A 24,382-nucleotide genomic window follows, 5' to 3' on the forward strand; every position below is an offset into this window, starting at 1 on the left:
GTGCTTACCTAACATGCAGGAAGCCTTGAGTTCAATCCCCAGAACCACATGAACTTGGGCTCATGCTTATAATCCTAAGACTGGGGAGGTAGAGATGTCAGGATCAGACATTCAGGGTCATCCTTGGCTATATTGTGAGGTTAGGGCCAGTTTGAGCTATATGAGACAGTTTCAAAAAATAAAACATTTTGTCTATAATTATGGAAGTTTTTAATAATAAAAAATAAAAAACAAAAACAAAAATAAATAAATATAAAGCAACAACAAATTATGTGTGTGTGATATATAGTGCAGATGTTTATGTACATATGTGTGTGTGTTTGCATTCATTTGATTATATTTGGGTAGGTGTTTAAAGCTAGATCTGTTGTAAACCAGATCTTCATTATAATTTCTTATGTTTGGCTGAGCCACAAAAGCTGGGATTTTAACATTTTCTTTGGACCATTGTAAAAAGTAATAATGATAACTTTTTTCAGATGTTGATGAATGTGCAACTGGAAATGGGAACCTTTGTAGAAATGGCCAGTGCATCAACACAGTGGGCTCCTTCCAGTGCCAGTGCAATGAAGGCTATGAGGTGGCTCCAGATGGGAGGACCTGTGTGGGTGAGTGCACGGCTCAGAAAGATTCTGAAAATATGCTCCGAGAGTATAGAATCAGGCAATCTCCATTGTAATTCTTCCTGTGAGGAATATGGAGGAAGTATGCACTAATCTTGCCTATAAAGATTTTACTTTTTTTTTTTTAGTATTTTTTTTGTTCATTATTTATTTATTTATTTGAGAGCGACAGACACAGGGAGAAAGACAGATAGAGGGAGAGAGATAGAATGGGCACACCAGGGCTTCCAGCCACTGCAAACGAACTCCAGACGCATGCGCCCCCTTGTGCATCTGGCTAACGTGGGACCTGGGGAACCGAGCCTCGAACCAGGGTCCTTAGGCTTCACAGGCAAGCGCTTAACCGCTAAGCCATCTCTCCAGCCCAAGATTTTACTTTTTAAATTAAACCAATATTGTCATTTTCTCTCTTATTTTTAAAACATTGTTATCTACAGCTGTATGACTGTTTAATGTTAAACTTAACAGTTAAACAATTTTGGCTCTCTTTCTCATTGTTTTATTCAAAAATACTTCTGAAGTAAGCACACACAATCATTTGAGTGGCCTAAAAAGTCCTTTTACATGTTGTACTTTTCCAGAAACATTTAATTTGTGGTAAATATAGTAAAATAGAGCTATTGTATTGAGTACTTTTGAAAGCTGATAAGACTTCTTTTTATAAGTCACTTATTTTTCTCTGGGAAACTTTAGTGGGTTTTAATTAGCTTTATGTGTTTCTTTGACTTAATTCTAGGTTTTTGATTTCATTTCAATTGCTCAATAGAAATTATGTCACTGCAAGCTTCCCTCTTTTCCTGTTTCTTTGCAGATATCAATGAATGTCTTCTAGAACCTGGAAAATGTGCACCAGGAACATGTCAAAACTTGGATGGGTCATACAGATGTATTTGCCCTCCTGGATACAGCCTACAGAACGACAAATGTGAAGGTAGGAGAGCTGTTCAGAGATGAGTGTTTGGGCATTGCATGAGAGTCAACACAAACCACTGTTTTGTGAGAGTGTCTTCACTTTATAATATGTCACTTTGCATATTTCACTTTGCATATTTTAAACATCCAAGGTGTGAAGGTGGCTCAGTGTGTAACCACGTTTTCTGTACACAGAAGAGGGCCTGAAAGGATCTTTTTTGCCTTGTGTTTGAGTCCCCATCACACACAAAAGCAGTTGTATGTGGCTATGCATGCATATAGCCCCACTTTTTGGGGGATCAGAGACAGGGCTTATTGCTCAACCAGTCTGACTAAAAACTACAGCTCTGGGTTCAAGGAGAAACTGTCTCAAGGAATAAGACAGAGGAGTGATAGAGGAAGATGCTCAGTGTTTTCCTTTAGCCTCCACATGCACATGAATGTAACATACACAATTGTGCTTACCTCACCACACATACTACACACACACACACACACACACACACACACACACACACACACATATACACACACACACACAGTACGAGGTAGTTTGGCTCAGAATTAAGACTTACTACTTTCTTCCCTCTAAATTCCTGCAGAAAAGATGAAAGTAGGTGAGTTTCTTGTAATATAGTAGCTATACTTTTGCCAAAAGTGGAGTAATCATGCAATTTATTGACCAAACTTAGATAATTTTGAAAATGAAAAGTGGTACTTAAGTATGGAGGTAGTTCAACAGGCATAAGCAAGAACTCTGTAGGGAACACAAGGACATATTGGTACACAAACTGTTCAGAATCTACTCTAGTCTACTTGCAAATGCCAAAATATATCAATATATCAAGGAAAACAGCCAATAATTCCTATTATCTCTACAAGGAAAAAATGACTACAGCCTGTATAAGGAAGACATCTTTGTGTGTAGGGGTCTAACATTCCTTGGAAAGTTTATACTTTGGGGAATATATTCATTTGTATAGATATTAGTATCCTTGTAAGTACTTTTAAGACTATGTATGTATGTGTGTGTGTGTGTGTGTGTGTGTGTGTGTGTGTATTTTGCATGGGGTTTGAGAAAAGCTCTGAGGATGAGTAGAGGGAAATATTTGACTATGTATGCCACATGCATTCTTTCAGATATCGATGAGTGTGTTGAAGAGCCAGAAATCTGTGCCTTGGGTACATGCAGTAACACTGAAGGCAGCTTCAGATGTCTTTGCCCAGAAGGGTTCTCATTGTCTTCGACTGGAAGAAGGTGCCAAGGTAAATGACTCTGGAGGTTTTGGACTTGCCTTTCTCTGGGTTTATTTGTTGTGGTTTAAACATGGCAGAGCTCTGGTTCTTATGAATGGGAAGATGAAGCGTTCCATTCACCCACAGGTCTAATGATTACCATATGGCAGAAGGCTCATTGTTTTACTGTTGAGGTTGAAAACTCATCCATCATGTTAGAGTTGCTTATATAACTTCCTTGGCACATAAACTTCTCTCCCTCTACAAGCAAAGATGCTGATAGGCTCCTCTGTAGGGAATCCCCATGAGCCACTAAAGCCCCAGAGCCTGGAGATCACCTACAGGTTCCCTACCTCTGAAGCTGCAACCTGCTTATATGTGGATGCAAACCAAGTCCTTCAAATGGGAAAATGCAGACAAGTCCATCTACAATCAGGAGAAGATGCCCATTCTGATCTCACAGACTCAAGTCTCCAGTAGATTTTCAAAGGCTTACCAGGTTGAGTTGCAAATGAAAGAAAAAAAATCAAAAAGACCCTCAATGTAACCTAACACAGTGTTTAAGAACCAGAAAATTGTTTTAATATTTCTAAGCAATGCCATTGTTAGGTGACTATAGCATCCAACTTAGTGAATTGCAAAATGGCAGAGGGACCCACAAATATATATATACACACATACATACACATAATTTCACTTTTTTACTATTATTTGTTGTTATTGGGTTATTGATTGGTGTTGAGCTGGGGGTTTGTATTTTTATTTTGGGGATAGGGTATGTGTATGCATATACCCACACACATGCTTTCATATTACTAAATGATCCCATTTGAGAGTCTAAATTTGAATGTGGGGTTCCAGGCCTATGAATTTTTTCACAACAAAAGTCATTTCATACTTAGGAATTCAGTTTTCTCATTTCAAACAAACCACAGTAATACCCACTCAGCAGATCTGACCTTACTGAATACTGGAAAACCTGCAGTTTATTATTCCCATGCAAACTGTTGTTTTTGTTATTCTGTCTAGTTAACTTTTTACATTTCTATTAGCTACTTTAGAGAATGAAGGCAAGTATGGAGAATTCTCAGGTTGGTTGGCTGTTATAGAGAGCTATGAGAAATCCAGATAAATTTCTGATTGGTAAAGCCTGACTCAAACAGATATTCTATCTGTGGAGTGCAGACGAGCCAGATAGAGTCTAATTCCTACTCCCTTGTTTGTGTGCTTTGGCCTGACCTGTGCTTGGAAAGAAAGCAGTGGGAAACCAGGTGTGAATCTGCCGATGTGGCAGGCCAGAGGAAACTCCTAGGCTATTAATTCAATTTGCACTGGCCTGTCACGGAGCAAGCTGACATTGCAGGAAGAACCAGCCCAGCTGTGAGCAGCCCTGCCACATGTTCAGCTCTAGGAGGAAGAGCCAGAACTGAGGAATGCAAGCAGGGAGAGTGACTCTTGGTTCCTAAGTCTGAAGACATTTCCGAAGACAGGAAGAGCTCTTTGTAGGACTGGTGAGAGGCATCCTAGCAAGGCCTGGTTAAAGTATGCATGTGAGCATAGCTCAGCCTACCCAAGCCTCTAAGTAATAAAGTCACCTTGAGTAATTTACTCATCACTAGGAGTAAAATAAATCTCCCACTGGGTGCAATTTTGCTGGAATCTGGAAATTAAAACCTAAAGTTTTCTTGCAAGATGACAAAATAGGAATTAAGCTTCTATTTAATCATTAAATGAGAAAATTCCATAAAACCAGGGATTATGGTTTAGAAGTAGTAAATGCTGTGGTACTCTGACTCTGACCCTGAAGGCCACAGCTGTAAGTGAGCCACTCTCACTAAATTAAGTGAAGGGAATTTGTCACTTAGATTGACTTGAAGCCATGCATTTGAGTCCCTGTTTAAATTGGCATTTTTTTCCTTTGGGATAGAGTAGAGTGATGTAGGGAAGATAGAGATGAGTCTAGAACAAGGCCAACAATAAAAGGAAAACAGGATAAAAGTATCAGTAGCAGATCATGAGCAGATCTAGTTTTAAAAGAAATGCTTTAAAGACTAAGGTCAGAGTTAAGCCTTAATATTATTTGTTGAAATAGTTTTGTGAATAGTTGTTGAATTACATCTTAAGACACTTTTGTGCATAAATAATAAAAACAACACCAATAAAGATAAAACAATGTATGTTAAAACAATTTGGAGAATAAAGAAAAGCAAAAAGCACTCTCCCAGAAATGAAAATATGTTAAATCTTGACACTTCTCAGTGAAGTGAGTATTTGAGTGGCAGATATGCTGTGGGACAAGGACTGGCTTTTGATGTTCTTGACCTGCAGAAAGGTGGTTCACTGGAAGGTGCCTGCTAGGAACTAGTCACATGGAGGGGAAACAGAGATAAATCTGAAAGTGTTGTTAGCCATAAATAACTGAGGAAGCCAAGTAAATTTGACTTACAGAAATTGATAAATATGACAGATGATAGACAGATAGATAGATGAAATATAATTGATAGAGATGATATATATATATATAAAGATAGATAGATAGATAATAGATATGACAGATAAATAATAGGCAGTTGATAAAGATCAACAGGTGGTAGATAGAAAGATAGACTTTTTAACTTTCATTCCACAGACTTTTCTTCAGTGATCCTAGCATCTTTTTTATTTTTACACTATTTTCATTGACATAAAATTATAGCTATTAGAATTTCTTAGCAGAAAAGTATAAGTGGCTATGATAGTCTCTTTCCTGGATTGGAAAACTGATGGGAAAGAATGAAGAAGTCAGAGATGGTCAAAACTAATTAAAAGGAAATTGTAAAACAAATGGACATGAAAGCATTTCCCTAAAATCTGCAGATTTTACCTTCAATTAAAGAAGTTGTGCATGGCTTTGGAGTCACATTTGAAGGAAAACATATTCCAGACCCCAGGATGAGCTCACTTTACTTAGAGTTACCTAATATGTTCTATAAGAAATGGAAAAGCCAGCTTCCAGAATTATGTCAAGCAATGTTAGAGAGTTTATAGAAAAGATATTCCATCTTCCTTGAAGTCACCAAGCAATAATGGACATCAAGAAAGACGTATATTCTGTGAGAGGAAAATTGTTTGACTCCTGACTCTCCCTGGGCTTGCTCTCCTTTTTCTTTCTGTACTGTACTTTCTGTACAAAATTTAGGAGTGTGTGTACACTGTTCAGAAAGCCCCACTTGTATTCTGTATCCAAAACTGTCATGAGTAACCACTGCAGTGGCTGATGCTGCAGCCCACACCTACTTCTTTATTTGCTCTATGCTGTGGTGTGAGGTTTACTTTGATACCAGGGCTTGCAGAGCACAGAGTTAGCAACAAAGTACCACATCACAGTACATACTAGAACTGGGAGGGCTCTCTCCTCTTAGAAGTTGTGCAAATCCATGCAAGCAGTTGCTGTTCACATCATTTGAAGAGTGTCACTGTGTTACTGACCCATGTGGTGCCTGGGTTGTTTCCTATTCAGTGCTGCACAGTAAAGGTTCAGCAAAGAAGTAACTGAAGGTACTGTGAATTTATGCTGCAGATTTGAGAATGAGCTACTGTTATGCAAAGTTTGAAGGTGGAAAGTGTTCATCACCCAAATCCAGAAATCACTCCAAGCAGGAATGCTGCTGTGCGCTGAAGGGTGAAGGCTGGGGAGACCCCTGTGAGCTGTGCCCCACTGAACCAGACGGTGCGTCGGAATCTTTGTTTCTCTTTCTGTGATTCCATGCATGAATGAACAAGAATATGTCCATAAAGCCAATAAGACAATTAAAGACTTATTAGAATTTTCATTGAAAATTAGTTTCTCAAGCCAGGTGTGGTGGTGCACGCCTTTAATCCCAGCATGTGGGAGGCAGAGGTAGGAGGATCACTGTGAGTTCAAAGCCACCCTGAGACTACATAGTGAAGTCCAGGTCAGCCTGAGCTGGAGTGAGACCCTACCTTGAAAAACCTAAAGAAAAAAAGAAATCAGTTTTTCAGAAGTAAGATAGCTTTTTCTTTTTTAGTTATGTTATAAATGAGAGATATCTAAGAAATAGACACAGTATCTTTGGGAGTCTTGTCAGCTTCCTCGTTTTTGTGCTTGTCGTGTTCATATTTCTCAGTCTGTGGAACCGGTGGGTAGCCACTGCCATAAAATGCATGGGGCAAAGCCTTAGTCTATTCATTAATGAATGCATGTTCCCACTGCAGAGGCTTTCCGCCAGATCTGCCCCTATGGAAGTGGGATCATCGTGGGGCCTGATGACTCAGCAGTTGGTGAGTAGCCCGAGCTGGACCCTCAGGGCTCTGGGTCTTCATAGCTGACTCATCTTTGTCCTTCCTCCAGGAGTTCCTATTCCTTCACACTTACCTGGGAAAAAATGCCTATCCTTTCATTATTTCATTTCGATACTAGATAATCATTGGTTAAACACTGAGCAGTTGATCTTTGTGTTAAGGAACTACCTTGTTCTTACTATTTTTTTCTTCTTTTGCCTAAGATATGGATGAATGCAAAGAACCTGATATATGTAAACATGGCCAGTGCATCAACACAGATGGCTCCTATCGCTGCGAGTGTCCCTTTGGTTATATTCTAGAAGGGAATGAGTGTGTGGGTAAGAAGTCACTTTCTTCTGCAGAGCTGTTATAAAATGGAGCTTAAGTGACATTGCATATACCTTTAAGAAATGTAATACCAGGATAAGACTTCAAGTTTTATCCCTCCATTCTCATGTACAATACTAACCAACACCCACTCGGTGCTACTGCTGTGAACCAAGCAGAAAGGGTCCTAGACCTTGCTGTCTAATGTAGAAACCAGACAGTATCCATGTCTAAGAGATACTGAAAAGGACAACACCATAATGAAAGTCATTGTGAGCAGACTCCATGTCTTAGCTAGTTAAAGTCTGTCCTGAAAGTATTTGTGAAATTTAAAAATATGTTATTAGTGGTCACAATTTATTTTCTTGGCATATAAAACACAAAATTATATATATATATATATATATATATATATATATATATATATTTTAATTTATTTATATGTATATTTTTAATTTATATATATATATATATATATCTTGTGTTACATTTGATAATATTAAAAGCCATGTACCCTATGCAAATTCTTCTTGTTTTAACCATCTTACAAAATTTCCAAGAATAGAGTTGGGCGTGGTGGCACACGCCTTTAATCCCAGCACTTGGGAGGCAGAGGTAGAAGGATCGCCGTGAGTTAGAGGCCACCCTGAGAATACAGAGTGAATTCCAGGTCAGCCTGGACCAGAGTGAGACCCTACCTCAAAAAACAAACAAACAAAAAAAACCATGCAAGAATAGTAGCTTTATGTGCTATTTACACACTGAGTATGTTCATAACTAATGAAAAAATTTTTCCAAGAATAGGTTCTGTGTGAATCTTTGACACTTAATCACACTATCTGTAAGTTAAATTTAAGTATTATGTTTAATTTTGACATAATTTGAATTAATTGTGGCATAATGTAGAAAGTTGGTCTATATAAATTCCAAAGCACTCTTCTCATAACAAGGAGTCCAGGTCTGAGGATTTCAGCTCCAGTTGTGGCTGTGGGAGTCTTAGTGTACCCTTTAGCCTCTGTGGAATTTGAAGTGTCATATATATATGAACTGATTGATTTCTAATTATCCTGGAAGTTCTGAAATACAATGACATTATGATTTTGGTTACTTCATGGAGATACAGCATTCTCAGCTGTGATATGAGATTCAATAACAAAACAAAAACAAATTTTCAATGTTTTCTTTTGTAATCTTCAGTTAATACTTCTGTGTATGAGCAGAGTTAACCCCATTGCCTTGGGTTTTTCTACCCTTTGCTTTTGTTCTGACTTCAGAATCCCAACGTAAGAAGTAACCCTTGACAGTAGTCCAGTGTTTGTCTGAGTAAACTAAAAATGTTAGTTCTAAAACATTATTTTCTTTCCCAAGGAAAAATGTTTCCCTAAGGCATATGTCACAATTAAAAACAGTGAGTGTTCCAGGCAGGGGGTTAAGAGGCATCTATATTTTTTAGGGTCTTCTTGGTAAGATATGTTCTGTCTCCACAGTTGTTTAGAGAGGTAATTTCCTAAACATATTTCTTTCTAGCCTTTCTTCTGCCTAATGTAAACCATCTGGTTTTAATGGAATAAAATATTCTACTTGAATGCTGATTTTATCCAATGTATTAATTCTGCTTACCCTCTGCTCGCCTCTTCTGCATAAGTTTAGTCTTCTATTTTATATCTGGCAAGAATGATCATGTGTAAGCCTTCTTGTAGAATGATGTAATATGAGCCCAAAACTGGATATCTATTCCTATCTTTAAACAATCATAAGCTTCTGGCTGCAAATAGTAGCCTTGTTTGAGCTATTAGAGCATCAATCCCAGTAGAAGATATCCTTCCTCAAAAGGTGAGACTGGGGTAACCATGAGTCAGGACAGTTGGGGCTGAAAGTTCAGATACTCTCACTGTAACTGCCATTGAGCAGACCAAACTCAAGCTACAAATCGATAATATGACACATGTATATTACTTTCTTGCAAGAATAAGCATTAAGCGGGAAATCCAGATCCAAACACTCTGAAAGGCATGATCTGAGTCCAGTCCCATTTTATCTCAACTCATCAAGTTTTGGATGGTTACTTTCAGATACTGATGAATGTTCCTTGGGCAATCCTTGTGGAAATGGAACCTGCAAGAATGTGATTGGAGGTTTTGAATGTACCTGTGAGGAGGGATTTGAACCTGGTCCAATGATGACATGTGAAGGTAAGCATATTCATACTCGTTATCAGTATCAATCACAGGAAAAGCTGGTTGACTAGGACTCTTAATGCTAGATGCCACTAAAGAACATTGGGCCTGATGGTCATTCCATCATTTCTTCCTTGTACGGTCTCATCTCTGCAGAAAGTACCAAAGAAATACAGGTGGCTCATTGTGTAAGTTAAACTACATGTCCCAGAGTTTTTACTGATGTGTACTCACTACTTATGTATCTGGATTCTATTTTTATCTCATTTAATACCTGCTGTCTTATTATTTTCTGTCATTTTCCTTATTTCCTGTATTTTTCTCCTCTTCTGTCTTCTTCTATTTGTAGAAATACCACACAGATAGATAATTACCACATCCTGCATTTATTTGAAGGCATTCACAGAAAAGGGGGTACCTAAACCATACAAGTGTCTGCTTAAAAGCGTGTATGGGAAAGAAGACAATGACAGCGTGCTAAATAAGGGTCTCTGGACCATCTTCCTGGGAACTTACAGAGAACTTGTTAGACACTCAAATTTTCAGTCCTCATTCCAGGATCTACAAAGTTAGAAACTCTTAAGAATGGGATCCATCAGCCCTCCAGAAGAGGCATCTTACCTCTTAATATGTAACTTTGAATGGAGAGATGGCTCAGCAGTTAAAAGCACTTGCTTACAAAGTCAGACAGCCTACTTTTGATTCCTTAGTACCCACATAAAGCCAGATACAGATGCACAAAGTGACACATGCCTCTGGAGTTTGCAGTGGCAGGAGACCCTGGTATACCCATTCTGCTCTTCTTTTCCCTTCTCTCTCCTCTGTCTAAAATAAATAAATATCGTGTGTGTGTGTGTGTGTGTGTGTGTGTGTGTGTGTGTGTGTATGAACACATACATACATACATACGCACACACACTCTTGGGCTGGAGAGATGGCTTAGTGGTTAAGGCATTTGCCTGCAAAGCCAAAGGACCCAGGTTCGATTCTCCAGGGACCATATAAGCCAGAAGCACAAGGGAGTGCATGCATCTGGAGTTTGTTTGCAATGGCTGGAGGCCCTGACATGCCCTGTCTCCCTCAAATAAATAAAAATAAAGTTTTAAAAATACATACACATATATATACTTTTAAGGTGAGGTTCACTAGCAAAAGAATGGAGTGGGGAGAGAAGAAGTAGAGGAAATAGTTGGTATTAAAGAAGCTCTTTGTCAGAGATTTGGCCCATAAGCCCCTTCAGAGTACACTGAGTCTTTAGACACTAAAGATAAACCAAGACCTGGCCTGTCATCCCCACTCTCTGTCAGCATCATTGGCCTCTTATCTCTCTTCCTCCCTCCTTCTCCCTCCCCTCACTGGGGAGCAACTGATCACTGTGGTGATTTCAGCCTTCCTGCTTTTCTAGCACATATTATGATGGTTATAACCATGAAATCTATAAAACTCAATTTTTTTTTATTAATGGCAAAACCATTCTCCTCTAAATAGGGGTAGAACTTGGGTCGATGTATGAGTGACTTCCTGTGTAAATATGAAATGAGCCAAAAACACTACTTGTTAGGCAGAAGAACCTCTTTGGGGAGCACAGGGAAGTGGCTAATAATGTTAGCAGGCTCAGCTCTTCTGACTACAATTGTTTGGGCTGAAAGAGGTAAGGATGATTCCCACCTTCCACATACTGGAAGTAGGGTCAAAGGGTTGAGCTGAATCTTCTAAGCCAGAATTTCAGAACTATCCTCTGTAAGAAGCCTGTCATTTCTCATCCACTTAAATAATCATTCATAATGGGTTACATCAGGATAGCAAACTGAAGATGGGCTGTGCTGGGATAGCCAGAACATATAGGCATCCTATTTATATCAGAAGTACAGTTATATATTTTACATACATTTTATAATTTTCTTTTTTACATTTTAGAAGTTTCTAGAAACCTAAGACAACTTGTCCATTCATGTTTGTGACAAGAAAGCCCTTCAACTTCTGTTTTGTTTTGTTTTTTAAGGTAGGGTCTCATTCTAGCCCAGACTGACCTGAAACTAATTCTGTAGTTCCAGGCTAGCCTCAAACTCATAGCAGTCTCTGATCTGTGCCTGTAGAGTACTGGGATTAAAAGTGTGCCTCACCATGTCTGGCTGTTCTTTTCAGCTTTTGATAATAATAGATTTTTGTCTTTCCATTGTTGCTGATGTCCATGATCCATTATTCTTCTAATGCAGATATAAATGAATGTGCTCAGAATCCTTTGCTCTGCGCCTTCCGATGTGTGAACACTTACGGGTCCTATGAATGCAAATGTCCTGCAGGATATGTTCTGCGAGAAGACAGAAGGATGTGTAAAGGTGGGAGAACCTTGTTAGATCTCACTCAGGCCAAAAAGCTCTACCTCTCTCTATGATGGCAAAAATTCCTCCAAGTTTCCCTTCAAAGAGGAGGACTGGGAATTGGGAAACTCATCATCCATAGACCATTTTAGGGGTGGTTGTTTCCACTTTTATTACTAAATTGTAGCTTGAAGCACAGTCAAACTGAGTAAAGGCAGCACCGTAACCCATTGGTACACTGTCCTTTGCATGCCTGACATACGCGAGTCATTCTGCACGTTGTAAGACCGTGTCTTCAAAGAAGACACTCTCCCCATCCTCAGAGCTCAGTGTGAGGAAGCTAAGGCAAAACGTAAACAAATACTCAGAAACTGTAATGTGTGATAAATACTATGAATAATCCTCTGACAATGCTAAGGATATTGTATTATAATAGCATAGGATCTTTTTAGTTCAATTAATTAAAAGGGATTAGAAATGCTTCAACAGATGGGACCGGGGAGATGGCTCAGCAGTTAAAGATGCTTGCTTCCAAAGCCTACCAACCCAGGTTCAATTCTCAAGCCACCCATATAAGCCAAGAATAGCATAAGTATTTGCCTTTTGTTTGCAGCAGCAAGAGGCCCTGGCACACTCCCCCCGCCCCACCAACCTATATGCAGAAATATACATAAACATATGCACAGGTGAAAATGATTTTATTTATTTATTTGAGAGAAAGAGGGAGGGAGGAATGGAGAGAAAGAGAATGGGTGCGCCAGGGCATCCAGCCATGACAAACAAACTCCAGACGCATGTGCCCCCTTGTGCATCTGGCTTATGTGGGTCCTGGAGAATCAATCCAGGACTCTTTGGCTTTCCAGGAAAGTGCCTTCACCACTAAGCCATCTCTCCAGCCCAAAAATGATTTTTTTTTTTAAGTGAAGGAAGGAAATACAGAAAGGGCACACATAGAATCATGCATTTAAAAAGTTGGGAACAATTTCTTTACCATTTTCAAAGATAGAGGACTTCTATCCATTTTCAAGACAAATACCAAAAGAAATAAGTTTGGCATTGATATAACAATGACTTATTTAAAAGGCAGGTATTTAATACAGTTTTTTAAAAAAAAATAAATGGTGACTGTCTTTGCTCTTACAGATGAGGATGAATGTGAAGAGGGAAAACATGACTGTGCCGAAAAGCAAATGCAATGCAAGAACCTTATTGGCACATACATGTGCATCTGTGGACCTGGGTACCAGCGGAGACCTGATGGAGAAGGCTGTGTAGGTAAGAGAAGCTGCAAAGAGAGCTCTGAGTGAGTCTGAAGTAACAATGGGAAGGAGGACCTGTGTGCTGAGTCCTTGTAATGCTGTATTCTGCTTTACCAGAGCCATTTTCCCTCTCTTGTCACAACTTTTTGTGGAAGGTCCTTGCCTCTTAATTACTTATGAATCCCAAAAGCTTCTCTCTTAGGAACTGCCTTTCCCCACTTTCTTGGCCCACTTTGCTTCTGAGACTGGGAGATCTGGCTTTCACCTGTTAGGCATGTCTAACCTTCAGATACTGCAACATGATGTTATCTACAAAGTTCATGCTTAAGAACCACACATTTTTTTCAAAATAACTCAAAAATAAAAATAAATGTTTTAAGTGAGCTTACAGTTCTGTGTTGGGCCACAACCATTACTGTTTGAGGCCACATGGTGCCAGATGGGAACTGTGAGCCACAGGTTGGGCATACCCGATAGTTTCATTTCCATTTTGTCCTCTTGTCGATATAAGGGACAGTTCGTTCTACCAAATTGGATTACTTTCCTACTGACCTCACTTGTTACTACTGACCTGTGCCAGGTCTGAAGTAAAACTGTCTAAGCCAGTGGGATCTAACTCCAGGCAACCAGACCTTGTCTAGACAATTCAAAGAAGCTCCAGCTACTTTCGTGTATTTTAAGCCTGGGAAATTCAGTTATGGGTTAGGGGTGGGGAGACTGTTGGTAAAGTGCTTGCCTCAGAAGAATGAGAACCTGACTTTGATCCCAGAACCTCTATAAAAATGCCAAGTGAGGTAGTGCTCACAAGTAATCCTAGCAGTGGGAAGATGGATACAGCAGGATTCCTGGGGCTCACTGGCCAACCAGTCTAGTCTAATTGCTGAGCTCTAGGCCAGTGAGAGAGCCTGTGTCAAAAAAGTTAAGGATGTGGAATGACACTAAAGTTGTGCACTGGGCTCCACACGCATACACACATATGCACTGGTACACCTATACACACAAGCATGCACACACATGTGCATAAAAATGGAGTTTACTATTCCTTAGTAATGTTGTTGAGATAGTATATAATACCTAAAGACTCTTCTGGACAGATGTCCCCTTGTCTGCATTGGCATTTGGCATTATTCTGATAAAGTAATGTCCTTCTTCTTTTACAAGACATTCGGTTTCCAATCCCTCCTTGTTATGTCCCAGTATAAAAATATTTTAATTTTATTCAATGAAAAGTGTTAGTGTACCTAAAATACGGCCATCTGTCTATCAAAACTTTGACAAAGATATTCTATAAGAACAGAGGCACATATATATGTATGTATTTGCTTTTAAGTTGTATAATCCATCTCAGGAAGAGCAGCAGCATTTGTTGCCTCCCAGGAGGAAAGTTTAATGACTGAAGAATACAGAGGGAAAGGGAACTTTTCCAAAAATTTGATTTGGCTTTTGAATTTTTAGTCATATGAATCAATTGCCTGTTTACAAAAAGAAAAAAATGAGAGGGAAAAAAGGAAGAATGGAGGAAGGGATCTATAGTATTTCCATAAAGCAGTCTGATGATTCCTTTTCTTCTCCTTCTTCACAGATGAGAATGAATGTCAGACCAAGCCAGGGATCTGTGAGAATGGACGTTGCCTCAACACAAGAGGAAGTTACACGTGTGAGTGCAACGATGGGTTCACAGCCAGCCCCGCGCAGGACGAGTGCCTCGGTGAGTGCCGGCAGCTACCGCTTCCCCACCTCAACCTCCATGTTAGGACACTCGAAACCCACGTCTCTGGTTTGAAAGGAGAAAATGTCAAACATTGTAGAAGGACTAAAAACCATCAGACTTAGGCGATGACTTACTGTCTGTGACCTTCCCTTGAGCTTAGTACCACCCTGCAGCTCAGTTCTTCTTTTGCTGATTGTATTGCAGAATCACTTGCTTGGAATTTCTTTCTTGGCTGCCCTTTTAAGCCCTTGGTGATCAGATCCATTTCCATGTGTTTTTCTGTCCCCCTCTTGTAGCATGACTATGATGACTGTCCACCATATATGTCTGGGAACACAGAGTTATAAGCTTGTCTACACCAATGCCTTTCTCCAACTCACGAATTTCTTGTCTCCTTTCCTTCAGACGGCATCCTTTCTCTCTTCCTGCTGCTTCCAGCTTTCCCTTCTCGTTCCTTCTCATGCAGGGTAAAGTGTTACATCCTTTTGGTTTTTATATATGACCAAATTCCCAATACCATGTGGCACTCATAAAATTCACTGAAATCCTTTTTACCATGTAACGTCTCTCCAGACAACCGAGAAGGGTACTGCTTCACAGAAGTTCTACAAAACATGTGCCAGATTGGCTCAAGCAACAGGAACCCTGTTACCAAGTCAGAGTGCTGCTGTGATGGAGGGAGAGGCTGGGGACCCCACTGTGAGATCTGCCCTTTTCAGGGCACTGTGGCTTTCAAGAAACTCTGCCCCCATGGCCGAGGATTCATGACCAATGGAGCAGGTACTTAATTTACTCTAATTGTTAACCAATGGTGGAGGCACTTCATTTATGGGCCAGAAATACTTTGCACGGAATCTCTTTGCTTTGTTGTGGCAAATAGATGAGAATAAGACTTTTTTACAATATGACCTCTACTGAGATTGACAGAGATTCTTTATCTGTGTTCTTCATCTACTTGATTAAGTTGTATGCTTGAGTTCCTGCATCTACATTCCAAAGACTCCAACTTTTACACAGAAGTCTGCTGTCAACCACTTTGGTTACTTGAATTACTATTTAGATAAATCTCAAAATAAGTGATCATTGAGTTCCAGCTACCAACATGTATCTTAACTCAAAATTAACTGAAATGTATTTGTCAAAAAAGGTATAACAAATGATACCAATATTTTGAGAATTAAACACAGTTGCATCTGAAAAAATCCAAGCTGCTTTGACTAGAAAGCTAGAAGCATACAGAAGCTGCTGAGGTGTGTGAGAACTCCAAGGACCTCCAGTCCTAGTGTGATTTCCATGTTGATCAACAATGTCACAATTGGAATTTTAGTTCATAAAAGGAAAAGATCCAGTTGGTGTTTCATTGTGGTTTATTTTTATTGAGCTCCTTGGAAGAGAATTAAAAGTGGGGGGGGAAAGGAGAGTTAAAAAGGATTTGTCTTTATGTTAGGAAGATGTGGCAGAAGGCAGAACAATGGAACTGAGTATGTAAGAGAAAGAAATGGACAGACTAGATGGAGTGACCAACAGCCATGTATCCCTTTGAGATGGTATAAGCCTCATGTCCTAATACCAAGGAGAGAGTACTAAACTGAACTTCAGGGTAAACTTGAAAATGTCTGACACACCCAGCTCCTGAGATTAAATGACTGGCACTCAAGGGCTGATAGCTCAGGTGCAAACTTGTTATGTAGTCATTCTTCCCAAGCAGGAAGGGGATAGCTAGGTCAACAGGTGGGAAGAGCAGCTTTAATAGCCATTAGCACACACTGACCAAGTTTCTCTGTCTGTGCTAGGGTATGAATAAGGGTCTTTCATCCTCAGCAGACTGAAAAACCTAGTCCCGTCATCAACACCAGAGCTCTGCTTAATTGTCCCTCCTCTCTTATTTCTCTGATATGTAATTTGGTAATTTTTTTTCAAGATTCATCTAAACATAACAAAGAAAATGTAAATTAAATTTCCTTCAAGTTATTTTGAACATGTAATAAAAAGAATGGTTTTCTTGTCAGATCCACCATTGTAACTTGCTTACTTAATGTCAGCAGAAAGCAATATTGATAGCCAGAGATAGAGCCAAAGGCCACCATGTCTCAATGGAATGTTGGTCTATAAATCCAGAACAGAAAGTAACATAAATTTAGATGACTAATTATTGTTAACATTCTCCTTTTGGCTTGACTATTTTACTATTATCATTTTATAAATTATTCATTTGTCTTCCAATATTATTGGCATCATTTATGGCATTTGTGCTGTCATCCTCTTGGTTTGATTTCTTACGTCCATAATATGGTAAAACCATGATGTTATACACTGATGACCTTTATGTATTAGTGTTGCCCATAATAATAAAAAATAAAAAATAATAGCATGATTATTTTTTATTATTTTAACTTATATCTGTTAAATTATAGATATTGATGAATGCAAGGTTATTCATGATGTTTGCCGAAACGGGGAATGTGTCAACGACAGAGGATCCTATCACTGCATTTGTAAGACTGGCTATACTCCTGATATAACTGGAACTGCCTGTGTGGGTAAGTGTTCTATTTCTGATATCTTATTCCTGAGGAGAAATTTCAACCTATGGCAATAAGGAAATAAATCCCAAGCTAAAAGGTCTTATACTTTCATTCACAGGAAAACATAAGACAATGATCAAATACTCCACAGAATTTATTCCTTGGCCCCTCAAGCTAACCTTTGCTCTTCCTCCCTTGAACATCTTGAGATACTTTTAATAGGACATTCACTCTATATCACTTTGCTCATAGATCTGAATGAATGCAACCAAGCTCCCAAACCATGCAATTTTATCTGTAAAAACACAGAAGGGAGTTACCAGTGTTCCTGCCCCAAAGGCTATATTCTGCAGGAGGACGGAAGGAGCTGCAAAGGTATAGTAAATTTGTGTTTTTCCCCTACATTGCCACCAGCTGTATCCATGCATTCCTTGTGCCTGTGCATACTCCACAGACAAAGTGGAGACCTGCTTCCCTGGAGTTAATTCTTGTGTAGGAAGCAGATCCCCGAGAGGGCTAGGCCAAGGCTGGGTAGGTTACAGAGGACCAGTGGCAGCAGCCATTCTTGCTGTATATCTCCATGGATATCCATGAGGGCCATCCATGAGAGTCTCTGAAAAGGGGGTATCAGCTCACCAAGGCTCTACATGCACCATGGGTATCCATGACTGTCTCTGAAATGGGGATACCAGCTCTCTAAGGCTCTGATGAGACTGATTCTTTTTCATTTCAGTGTTTATTGAGAGTTTTTATATATGTACAATCATGTATTTTGGTCAATCCCCTCCCATTACCTTCTCTTGTCTCACCCCTTCTATCCTTCTTCCACTGAACCCCTTTTTCTTCCCAACCAATTCCTCTTCTACATTGCTGTCTCACACATGCACATGCCCCAGTGAGTTTAATTAGAGTTTCTTGCATGAGCATGAATAGAACCTACCAGTATTTATGCCACTGCAGAGAGAATGTGTCCTGCTCCCTCAGCAACTATTAACTGCCAATAACTCATCAGGGAGGTATGGGGGCCTTATGTCCCCCTCCATGATGCATCACAGAAATTGAAGGGTCTGGTATTGTAGAGGTCATGTGCAGATAACAACAGTTGCTCTGAGGTCATGAATGCAAAGGCCATGACATGTCCAGAGTGTTTCACAACACTCCTCTCTGTCTATCTTCTGACACTTATATTCTGCCCACTTTGCCACAGCATTCTCTGAGCCTTGAAGGGGGTGATGTAGATGTCTCATTCAGCACCAAACACTCCATAGTCACTTATTCTCAGCACTTTGATGAATTTTGCATCTCTTCAATACTTACCACCACCTGCAAAAAGAAGCTTCTCCAATCAAAGGTGAAAGCAACACTAATCTATGAGTACAAACATAAATATTTAAAGCACAGTTTTGTGGACATAATATATCCATTTAGCCTATTAGGGCCCATGAAACCCTGCTTCTTTAAATAGTTTTTCAGGACCAGACATATGAATTCACACCCATGGATCAGGCCCCCGATCCATAGATTATTGGTTGGCCCCATAACAGACATGCTACTATTGCACCAATGAGCAGTGATGAGGCTGGTTCTCATATCCATATTCTCCCCTTTACTTTCTATTTACTACATTTATGCCTTGTGTATTTATCAACTTTATGGTTCAAGTCTTTATAACAGTTTAACCTCAGAATAAACAGTGCCATGGGTCTGAAAAATAAGGTCATTTCTGCCTTCTAAGTGCTTATTAAGACATACATATTGCACACAATTGAGAAACAACCAAACTACTTTTGCAGAATTCTTTTGATTTCTACATACTACAAAACATCTTCCTTGATGATGAGAACTTCAGGTTTAGGGAAGAACACATGTGAGGCATACTGAAGGTAAACTGGGGAAATGAACGATTTGGAGAAAGAAAGATCAGATGGGAGAATAAGAGGTACTGCTTTTTGACATGACTGGGAAGGGAAAGTACAGAGTTGAGTAGAGTGGAGGTAGAGAGCAGTGAGAAGCAGGTCTCCACCTCTTCCTGGACTGCTGGATGGGGACGTGGGGATATAACCAGAGGGCACTACCACCTGAGGATTTCCCATGGAGCACTGAAACTAGATCATCCATTAGGTGGGGAGGGGAATTGACAAACCTACTTGTTGCAGTCAGGTTCACATTGCTGGTAGAAATCACCAAACCAAGAGCAGCTTCTGGGAAAAAGAGGTTTATTTTGGCTTACAGGCTCTAGGGGAAGCTCTACAATGGCAGGGGAAAACGATGGCATGAGCAGAGGGTGGACATCACCTCTTGGCCAACATATGGTGGACAATAGCAACAGGAGCGTATGCCAAACACTGGCATGGTGAAACTGGCTATAACACCCTTAAGCCTGCCCCCAACAATACACCACCTCCATGAGGTGTTAATTCCCAAATCTCCATCAGCTGGGAACCTAGCATTTAGAACACCTAAGTTTATGAGAGACATCCGAATCAAACCACCACACAACTGAAAGGTTCTGACCATCAGAAGTGAACACTCTGAAGCTTGGTCTTAATCTTAGGTTACAGAAGGGTCTAGGCAGCACGAGGCTACAGCTCAGAGGTCTGTGGAGTAAAAGCCCAGAAAGGGCTCCATTTAAAGGGGGATCAGTACTGGGACAGACATGGTGGGGATTGGGAGGTCAGGCAAGGTCCATTCCAAATGTTGCTCCAGCCAAGAAGGAGCAGAGGCAGTCAGCAAACCCTGCAGCTATCTGCAACTCTCTGCACCTCCATTTAGCGCTTGGCCAGAAGCTACTTTATGATCAAATGTTACTCAATACCCAGTCATTTTTAGGTAATTCTTAAAGTCCAGCCAGAAGCTAGAACACACTTAATATCTCTTGATATCCTGAAATACCTTTGGAGTTTAACATGAGCCTAGGAGTTAGAACTGTGAAGAAAGACACTTGGTTAAAGTGCAATATTTTACTGGGGTAGGGGAGATGGCTTAGCATTTAAAGGCACTTGCCTACAAAAAGTCTGCTCACTTGGGTTCAATTCCCCAGCCATCTACATAACATCAAAGGGTGTTCAATTGTAGGGGCCAAAGACTCTGTACCTCACACACACAAATAAATTCAAAAAAAAAAAAAAAGAAAGAAAATAATGTTGGATAAATAGTGTGGGCAATTTCTTTTTAAGTGCTTTTAGTTTACCAAAATGAGTTTTCTTTGCTTTCCTGATTACTAAGTTGTTGTTTTTGTTTTTGTTTTTTTTTTCCATTCAAGGGAAAACTACTAAACAAAGAAGTCATATTAACTGATCATCTGAGTCTATTTAAAAAACAAGCCAAATAATTAAGGGAATAACTGAATTAACAGTCTCAGCATTCTTTTTTTTAATATTTTCACTTAAATAGACCTTTTAAAGGACAATATTTAGGATGAGATTCACTTTGTTTAGTAATTTGCTTAAAATTTCCAAATTTCTTTATTGAGAACTCCCTATATTTTTCCAACTAGAAGGAAATGGGTCATCCTTGGATCTCATAGACTGGAGACCTTATTTTCTCTTTCAAAGCCTAACTCCCGGGCCTCTTGCTAGCCACTAGCTAAGGTACTGTTCTGGCCAGTGTCATTTGAGACTTAGAAATCAATGCTTAGAGCTGCTTCCATTCCTAGAGCAAGCTCATCCTTGTGTGGCCAACTCTGCTTGAATTCTGTATTGCGTTTTATTACAGATCTTGATGAGTGTGCAACTAAGCAGCATAATTGCCAGTTCCTGTGTGTTAACACCATTGGTGGCTTCACGTGCAAATGTCCCCCTGGGTTTACCCAACACCACACTGCTTGTATTGGTAAGTAGGAGAGTAAGAAACCCTATTTGAACATGTCTGTTCATTTAAGAAAAGTATTTTCTAGTCCTTCTGCTGTTAGGTGAAGAGTAAAAAGTGTTAAAGACATGAGTGCATGTATGGGCATGTGTGTGGGCATGTGTGCTTGGGCACTGACGTATGCATACATGAAGTTGTTAGCCTCATTTAACTCTTTTCTAAGTCATCCTTCTCTCTTTCTAACAACACAAAGAGAATTTTTTTTTTATTCCTCCCACTGCTTCTCTAGATAACAACGAATGCACATCAGATATCAACCTGTGCGGGTCCAAGGGCATTTGTCAGAACACTCCTGGAAGCTTTACCTGTGAATGCCAGCGAGGATTCTCCCTGGATCAAAGTGGGGCCAGCTGTGAAGGTAGGGAGACTCCTCAGCTGTGTTCGGGTAATGGCTTTTTTCTTTTGAGGCATACCCAACAGACAGGCTTTTATTTTAGATGATGGCACGCACTTAACCACTAAACCATCTCCCAGCCTGGCTGATTACAGAGGTGGTTTATGTGGCTATCTGCTTCTATGAGCCAAAGGAACTAATAGCTTGTCTGGAGCCAATCATGGACTCTGGATGAACAGGCTTCTCCCATTCAGTAAAAACCCAGTTCCCATTGGTGTTATGGATTTTTCAGCTCTTGAATCCCTTCCTTGCCAAGGAGTTTGTTCTCTCTACTTCCGATACCTCTTACTCTGAAATAAAATACATTCTTTTGAATGCTTAACAAAAATAACTGATAGCTCATCTAAGTGTGGTGATACACATCCATAATCCTAAAATTTGGGAGGCAGAGGCAAGAGTATGCCACAAGTTACAAGCCAGACTGGTTCACATAGCAAGTCCCAGGCCAACCCAGGCTACATAGACCCTGTATTGCGGGGGGGGGGGGGGGGGGAGGAAGGAAATTAAAAATAAGACAAAGAAGGAAAGAAAAAAGAAAAAAAAGGAGAAGCAACACTTCAGACTGTCAGCATGCCATCTTGCATTTTCTGAACAAGGGACTACCCAAATGATGAGGGAAAATATTTTGTTCAGTTTACATGCTCTCATATCTTAGAAATTCACCTATTCTCACACTTGACTCACACACCACTCCTAAATAGATCAAGATTTTTCTGTTTAACAACTTGACCTAATAGGGATGCTAGAAAAGAATTTCTGAATTCCTGTTCATTGGTTCCAGACCCTTTGGGTTTCATCAAAATGGACAAAACATATAAAAGGGGCTGAGGGAGGTTTCCCCAGTGATTAAAGACACTTGCTCACACAGCCTGTTGACCCATATTCATCCCCCAGCACCCACATAAAGCCAGATACAAAAGTGGTGCGTCTGTCTGGCATTCATTTATAGAGGCAAGACACCCTGGCACATTCATACACGTGCACACACATAGAAGTAAATAAAATGTTTTAAAGGCTTAGAATGTCCTAAGAGGTCATTCTTCTACTAATCATATAATTAAATGTTTAATTATCTTCTTAGGATTTTATTTTTTTGTTGAGCTAGCCCATAGAATGCTTTGCGTTTTGAGTGAATTTCTGTGTCATTTTTATTTGTTGACCTGAATATTTTTCTCCTTGGACTTAGTAAAAGCTTCAGTGTAGGTATTCTTTGTCAAAATTTATTGACAACCTCCATACATACACACAATGCACCCTGACCATAGTCCTCCTCCACCATCTCCCTCTACAGAAGCCCTTCTTTCCAACAACTCTCTCTTCTACTTTGTTCAATGGGGAGGGGGTTATGTCATCTTCAATTAATCCATGGCAATGTGCTGGTGGGGCCAATGATATTCAGGTCTTATGTGGGTAATGACAACCACTGAGAGGTCCAGTGTAGGCATCCTTGATGTTTTAGGTTATAGAATAATTTTTAGGAGACAGGTTTCTTACTGAGCTGCTTTTCACCTTGGCATGCAAATAACTGTGGCTTCTGAGACTGTCTCAGAGACAAGTGCTGTCATGGCGTACCGTGACTCTGCCTCTTTTTCAGATGTGGATGAGTGTGAGGGCAACCACCGCTGCCAGCACGGCTGCCAGAACATCATTGGGGGCTACAGGTGCAGCTGTCCCCAGGGCTACCTCCAGCACTACCAATGGAACCAGTGTGTCGGCAAGTAACTCTCTCTCCTTAACAAGAGTCACTGCTTTCTTTCTGAAAACTGTACATAGGCTATTTCACCATGAAGTCCAAAGGGAATAAATAGTATTTGCAAAGTAGCGAACTAAGAAATATTTATTAAAGAATACTTTGAGAGTTATGTGGAATGAAATTCCCTGAGAGTCCCTTGACTCCCAATCACTCCTGCCCTTCTACCCACACTTGAGTTCTCTTCACATTATAGGCCAACAATAGCATGTTTCTGACTGAAAAATATCAAGGCCATTTTGAATGACTTTTGGCCTAAGGACTCAGAAATCATTCTGTTTGAGTTTTACACAGCTTTGAGACAACAAGCAGCAGAGTTGCGAAATTTTTTCAGGATTGCTAAATTCTTTTGATAATTGGGTCAGACTCTCATTAAGTTGAAATATCACATCATAGGAAAGTGACTCTATGCACTTCAGAGAATCAAAAAATTGGAGGGGGGGAGTAGAGGCATACCCGAGACCATCTAGCACCAGTCCTTTGTTGCACTGATGAGGGACCCATTGCTTAGGGAGGGACGGAAGGAAGGAAATGTCCCTGGCTCTTTTTTTGACATCCCTGAAACTAGAACGTAACTAGTGCTTTCTACTTAGGGCTACCTTTCAATAGCCAGCAAGCCCCTGTGCAGCACCGTGGCATGGTGGGTGCTTGGTTACTTTACCTGTTCTAGAATAGGCAATAGAGCATGAGGAAACCCTCCTTGGCAATAACTCAAGAGAATTACTGCTTTCTGAGCAGATGCTCCACGTCACAGTGGTTCACTTTATTCCAAAAGACACATATATGATGTGTTTTTATTTATTACAGGTGCCTCTCATCTAGCTTGATTCTGTATAACATGAGACAGTTTTTTTAAATATAATTTAATTAGGGCTGGAGAGATGGCGTAGCTGTTGAGAGCTTGCCTGTGAAGCCTAAGGACCCCAGTTCGAGGCTCAATTCCCCAGGACCCACGTTAGCCAGATGCACAAAGGGGTGCACGCGTCTGGAGTTCAT

The 24,382-nt window shown here is 40.0% G+C and overlaps 1 protein-coding gene across 1 annotated transcript in view; it reads left to right on the top strand.

Moving 5' to 3' along the window:
• Fbn1 (fibrillin 1) overlaps positions 1-24,382 on the top strand; it is a 254,992-nt gene that overhangs the window by 219,607 nt on the left and 11,003 nt on the right. Inside the window, exons 47-62 of the mRNA XM_045156152.1 lie at positions 480-608; positions 1,435-1,554; positions 2,676-2,801; positions 6,331-6,480; positions 6,987-7,052; positions 7,277-7,393; positions 9,455-9,574; positions 11,776-11,898; positions 13,024-13,155; positions 14,722-14,847; positions 15,424-15,630; positions 17,265-17,390; positions 17,628-17,750; positions 21,090-21,206; positions 21,472-21,600; positions 23,231-23,350. Of these exons, the coding sequence (XP_045012087.1) occupies positions 480-608; positions 1,435-1,554; positions 2,676-2,801; positions 6,331-6,480; positions 6,987-7,052; positions 7,277-7,393; positions 9,455-9,574; positions 11,776-11,898; positions 13,024-13,155; positions 14,722-14,847; positions 15,424-15,630; positions 17,265-17,390; positions 17,628-17,750; positions 21,090-21,206; positions 21,472-21,600; positions 23,231-23,350 (2,031 nt within the window). The remainder of the gene's footprint in view (positions 1-479; positions 609-1,434; positions 1,555-2,675; positions 2,802-6,330; positions 6,481-6,986; positions 7,053-7,276; positions 7,394-9,454; positions 9,575-11,775; positions 11,899-13,023; positions 13,156-14,721; positions 14,848-15,423; positions 15,631-17,264; positions 17,391-17,627; positions 17,751-21,089; positions 21,207-21,471; positions 21,601-23,230; positions 23,351-24,382) is intronic.

Source organism: Jaculus jaculus, chromosome 8 (genome assembly GCF_020740685.1).
Source record: "Jaculus jaculus isolate mJacJac1 chromosome 8, mJacJac1.mat.Y.cur, whole genome shotgun sequence".
Taxonomy (NCBI): domain Eukaryota; kingdom Metazoa; phylum Chordata; class Mammalia; order Rodentia; family Dipodidae; genus Jaculus; species Jaculus jaculus.